This window comes from Cebus imitator, unplaced genomic scaffold, assembly GCF_001604975.1.
Source record: "Cebus imitator isolate Cc_AM_T3 unplaced genomic scaffold, Cebus_imitator-1.0 Scaffold237, whole genome shotgun sequence".
NCBI lineage: Eukaryota > Metazoa > Chordata > Mammalia > Primates > Cebidae > Cebus > Cebus imitator.
Window position 1 is genome coordinate 3,956,999 of NW_016107552.1, and position 5,425 is coordinate 3,962,423.

The window sequence follows — 5,425 nt, forward strand, 5'->3', positions numbered from 1 at the left end:
CGATCTCGGCTCACCGCAACCTCCACCTCCCGGGTTCAGGCAATTCTCCTGCCTCAGCCTCCTGAGTAGCTGGGATTACAGGCACGCGCCACCATGCCCAGCTAATTTTTTCTATTTTTAGTAGAGACGGGGCTTCACCGTGTTGACCAGGATGGTCTCGATCTCTTGACCTCGTGATCCACCCGCCTCAGCCTCCCAAAGTGCTGGGATTACATGCGTGCCCAGCCTAGCAATGTGACATTTATTTGCATATACAATGTACTTATAAAAGGTGGCTGAGGCGGGGCACAGTTGCTCACATCTGTAATCCTGGTATTTTGGGAGCCCAAGGTGGGAGGATTGCTTGAAGCCAGAAGTTCAAGACCAGCCTGGGCAACAGAGTGAGACTATAAAAAATTAAAAAAATTAGCTGGGTGTGGTGGTGATGATGCACGTCTGCAGTTCCAGGTTCTCGGGAGGCTGAGGTGGGAGGACGGCTTGGGCCCAGGAGGTCAAGGCTGCCATGATCTACATTTGTGCCATTGGTCCAGTCTGGATGACAAAGCCAAGACCTTGTCTCCATGCCTCCCACTCCACCAAAAAAAGAAAAAGGGGTGCTGAGTTGGTAGAAATACTGCCGAACACTAACACAGCAAACTCTGAAGCTGTGAGCCCTTCTAGGGCAGAGTCCCATCCCAGGAGGGTAGACACCTCCACTCCTCTGACTCCTAACATCACAGGGCATTAGGTGTCAAAGCCAGCATGGGACCTTCTCGCTAAGCCCCTTATTTTACAACTGGGAGTACTAAGGCTTGGGGACAGAAGGGGCTTAATTAAGGGGACTGAGGAAGGGTGTGGCAGAGCCAGGCCTAGATTCCATTTCTCTGCATGACCCATTTCCCACTATCCTCAAGGCCTAGACTGTGGGGACTGCCCACAAGCAAAACCAGACATGCACATTTATCTTGTGATAAGTGCAAATGCCTGGAAAGGAAAAAGGATTAGAGGAACCAATCCATTCCATTCTCTGGACAAATGAAATTGAGATTAATTTGTCTGAAGGCACCCAGAACCTAAATCGGATGAGAGGAGAATTTATTGCAGCCTGCTGCCTGTACGTTGTTTGGCCTAACTGTTCCACCCGGGAGCCAGCAAGGAGGCAGAGACTCAGCCCTCAGCTCACACGGAGCCCTCGGGTGGGAGCTGGTACCCCATGCTGCCGTGGGCAAGCCCACAACAGTAGTTCCCAGCCCTGAGAGCAGGATGAGAGCCAAAGCAGAGGAGCAGGTAACAGCAGGGGTCCTGGGGACCTACCTTGAAGTTCCAGACATCATTCACCTGCTGGCAGAGGTTTAGGTCGAGCTTGGCAACCAGCAGTCCATCCTGGGTACGGGACAGCCCAGGAGTCCGGCTGCCATCAGGGGCTGCCACGTAGCTCGAGCCATAGAAGTAGCCAAAGTCTTTGTGAGCTTTAGAGGAGCAAAGAAACACATCTGTGAGCTTGTGTGGATGCACTGTGGACTCCGAACGGGTCAGGCACCTTGAGGCAGGCCCAGGACAAGGTCCACGCCATCTTCCCCAGTGTCTGCCAAATGCTGAGGCCCAAAGGGCCTATCTCCCTCCTCAGGCCTGAAGGCCCAGCGAGTTGCTGCCAATGCCCCCCTTATGCTGCTCCCCTTTGCCCCTGGGGAAATGTCTAAATGTCACCCTTCTGAGAGGTGTTGCTCCCACACACAGCCGAAGGAAATCAGAAAGTCACACTCTGGGGGCTTCCTTTGTGGCCCCCACAGTAAGCTAGAGGCTCTGCCTTCATCTGCCTTGCCTGCTGCGTCACCCTCACCCTCCCTCCATGCCTTGGTCCCCTCACTAGTCAGGGAGGCCTAGCAGCCACCCCACACACACATAAGGACCAGGTGGGGCTGGGCAGGGCCTAGCATGGCCCAGTCACAGCAGGCACCCAGTGGACGTTCATTCTCCTGCCCCTTCTGCATGTCTATTTGCAGTAAGTTAACTAGCATCAGGGACTCTAGAAGTCTGGGGCCTGCAGTAGGGGCATCTGGGACCCTTTCAGGAAGTGTTTTCCTGGAAAACGGATCTGCTCAGCCGCTTTCGGCTTTCTAGAGGATACTCTGAGCTAGTTCAGATACCTCCTTGGTGAGGAAGGGGCAGTCCCTACCTCCCTCATTCTTGGCCAGAAACATGGGAAAGGAGTCTTTAGGGTTTTTTGGTTTTTTTTTTTTTTAGAGACCTTTTGTTTCGATCTTTAGGGCTCTTAGCAGAGGTGAGGTGGTCCATGCCCTCAGATCAAAACAAGCTGTGGACTCTAGAAACCCAGGGCCATCCATGCCAATGCCCTAGGGCACCTGTACAGCTGGTTTGGGCAGGGGAAGGGGGGACAAGGATAAAGGAAAGTGGGGAGAGAGGTCTACAGGCTGGATGAGAGCCCCTCTCCCTGTCAGAGAGCTCACAAAGGATCCCCGACATCCTCTCGGTCTATCTTCACACCAGTCCCAGGGGATGGATGGAGTCCAACCCAGTCCTCAAGCCCAGGTCTGCCTATCCACACCCCACCTGCAGGCTGATTCCCATGCTGCAGGCAATAAAGCAGAGAGGGGCTGGCGCCTCCTCCAAGGTGCCAGGCGTGTAGACATGATCTGTGTGGCAGATCCCGACTGGAGGAAGCAGACAGAGAAGGGGAGAGGAAGGCCCACTCCTCAACTGCAGCCACCATGGAAATTCAGGGGACATACCTTTCTTTCCATCTCCGGAGGTAAACTCGTTCGTGAAGTGCTCCTGTGAAATAAGACCGTGGTAAGGCGAACCTATAGGTGGCACTACTGCTACACTCATTCCAGCTCACTCAGCCAGCAGGGCAGTCAGGCCAAGAGCTGAGTCAGCCAGGAAACAGTTAAGGTGAGCTGGAAAGGTCTGTACTCACCAGGCAATTAAGTGCTTATTAAACACCCATGTTGAGCAGCTACCCCTGGGCCAGTGGGGGAATTTGACAAGCAGGGTAGAAACCTGGAAGTTGCCTTTGGGGAATTTATAATCTGAGAGAAAAGACAGACACTGGGCACAAACTGGTTTCTCAGGGCTGTGGGCAACTGAGGCTGGCTTACCTGAAGTAATTAAAACCCTGGGCCTGGGTCTGTGAAGGCCGTGGGCCAGGGGCGGGGGTGTGGGTACACACACTGCTTTCAGTATTTCCCCCAAAGCTTAACGGAAACTGTACATTAACCTGTGATGGGGTTACACAGGCTAACTAAAACATCAGGTTTATTTATTTTTATTATTTATTTATTTATATTCGGAGACAGAGTTTTGCTCACGTTGCCCAGGCTGGAGCGCAATGACGCGCTCTTGGCTCACTGCAACCTCCACTTCCCAGTTCAAGCAATGCCCCTGCCTCAGCCTCCCTAAGCAACCGCCTGACACCGCACCCAGCTATTTTTTTGTATTTTCAGTAGAGGCAAGGTTTCACCACGTTGGCCAGGCTGGTCCTGAACCCCTGACCTCAGGTGATCCACCCACCTCAGTCTCCCAAAGTGCTGGGATTACAGGTGTGAGCCACCACGACTGGACTTTTTTTTTTTGAGGCAGAGTCTCACTCGTGTAGTGGTATGATCCTGGCTTATTCGACCTCTGCCTCCTCGTTCAAGCAATTCTCATGCTTCAGCCTCTTGAGTAGCTGGAATTACAGGCACATGCCAGCCTGCCCTGCTAATTTTTATATTTTTAGTAGAGACAGGGTTTTGCCATGTTGGACAGGCTGGTCTCAAACTTCTGACCTCAAGTGATCTGCCAGCCTCGGCTTCCTACAGTGCTGGGATTACAGGTGTGAGCCACTGCACCCAGCCAAAAATATCAGGTTTCTTTATGCTGTTAGAAGTCAGATCGATCGACTTGGTGTGGAACATTGGTTATCTCAGACTGATCAGATTCTCTGATTAGAGTCTGATATCTGATTAATAAGGACGAGGAAGAGATTATGTAAGTGCATTCTGTTTGGCAGTCAGAACTGTTCAGGGAATGGGGCCAATGGGGAAAATAAACTGGATACTTGGAGGTGACCGGGTGAGAACTGCCACATCAAAGATCTTTTCAAAATGGCTTCAGCCAAACACAAAAACAGAAAAAATAGGAGGACAGAGATATCCTGAAACGTAACAGACCAAGCCAGTTTTGCCCCTTTCTGGACCCTAGGATTTGTGGCACATGTGCAGAGGGAATGGGGTGTCCCCACCAGGGCCACCAGGTGGCGGCTCCTCTCCCCAGCCAGACCTCGGGACTTACCGTGCCCACGCGATTGATGGCGCAGGTGAAGCAGTGATTGGCAATGGCTGCGTTTCTGGCCTCAATGGGCCACATGGACTCGCTGTAAGAGAGGACCAAGAGGAACCTGGTTGCCGACTTTCTGGCCAGACTTAGTCGATGTTCAGCCCTGAGCTCAGCCTGGCTACAGGCTTTCCTGGGCCAGTGGTGGGGACAGCCAGAAGACGCACTGGTCACACTCCAAACCTGCAAGCAGGCCAGCCTGTCTTCAGCCCCTTGCCCTGGCCTGAACACCCTTCTGGGAAGGGACTGCTGCAGGCAGAAGCCACGTGGCTGTGCTCTGCCAGAATTAGCAGCCCTGGATCAAATCCTCATTTCCTTTTCTGAAAGGTCCTCAAAGGAAGACTGTGTAGACTGAATGACCATGCAGGTGAACTTTCACGTGGTAGGAGTTCCATAACCACCACTTCCCGCCTCCATCTCTTCTCCTGGAACCCACCTTCTGGGCTGGGCAGAACCTCTCCTGGTGAATGCCAGAAGGGAGCCGGGGGCCTGGAGGGCTTGTGCAGGGCCTGTGAGGGCTAAGCGTGGGCACTACCTGCCCTATCCCAACTCTCCTACCTTTCTGTGCTGCCTTGCAAGGCAATCTCCAAAGGGGGAGATTTCAGGGCCAGCAACCAAGAAAGGAACTTAGGTAATAAGATAAGGGGTCAGATTCTACAGTAGGATCACTCCTCCAAGCTGGTCCATTTCCCAGTGATTTCCCATTTCCCTCTTCTGAACCCTGAGTCTCTAAGTAAAGACTCCCTGGTTCTCTTACTGACCAGGGGAGAAGTGGCCCAGGAGGGAGGCATCCCACAGGCTCGGCTGAGCTGCGGGCCTTCCTCTGGGAGATACAGCCTCAACCAGAGACCCTGTCCTTCTCTGGCCCACCAGATGTGACATGGAAGTCAGTGGGCCTTCTTATCACTAATTATCTTTTGTCTGAGGAACATCTTTAAGACTCCAGACTGACAGGAGTAATGCCCACTTAGAAACACTGTGTGACTGGGAGCAAAATGCCCTGGAATCTTCCTTCCTGTCAGCAGGCACCTGGTTTAAACCAGGGAGTAGGTGGAGGGGGTGGGTGCTTGTCACAAGCCTAATTCTCAGGAGGATTCACAAGTCTGGAAAA

The 5,425-nt window shown here is 52.8% G+C and overlaps 1 protein-coding gene across 1 annotated transcript in view; it reads right to left on the minus strand.

The window, feature by feature from the left end:
- Positions 1-1,133: 1,133 nt before the first annotated feature.
- UPB1 (beta-ureidopropionase 1) overlaps positions 1,134-5,425 on the minus strand; it is a 32,714-nt gene continuing 28,422 nt past the window's right edge. The window contains exons 7-9 of the mRNA XM_017498138.2: positions 4,273-4,354; positions 2,730-2,772; positions 1,134-1,448 (exon numbers count right to left, since the gene is read on the minus strand). Coding sequence (XP_017353627.1) covers positions 1,159-1,448; positions 2,730-2,772; positions 4,273-4,354 — 415 coding nt within the window. The 3' untranslated portion in view covers positions 1,134-1,158. The remainder of the gene's footprint in view (positions 1,449-2,729; positions 2,773-4,272; positions 4,355-5,425) is intronic.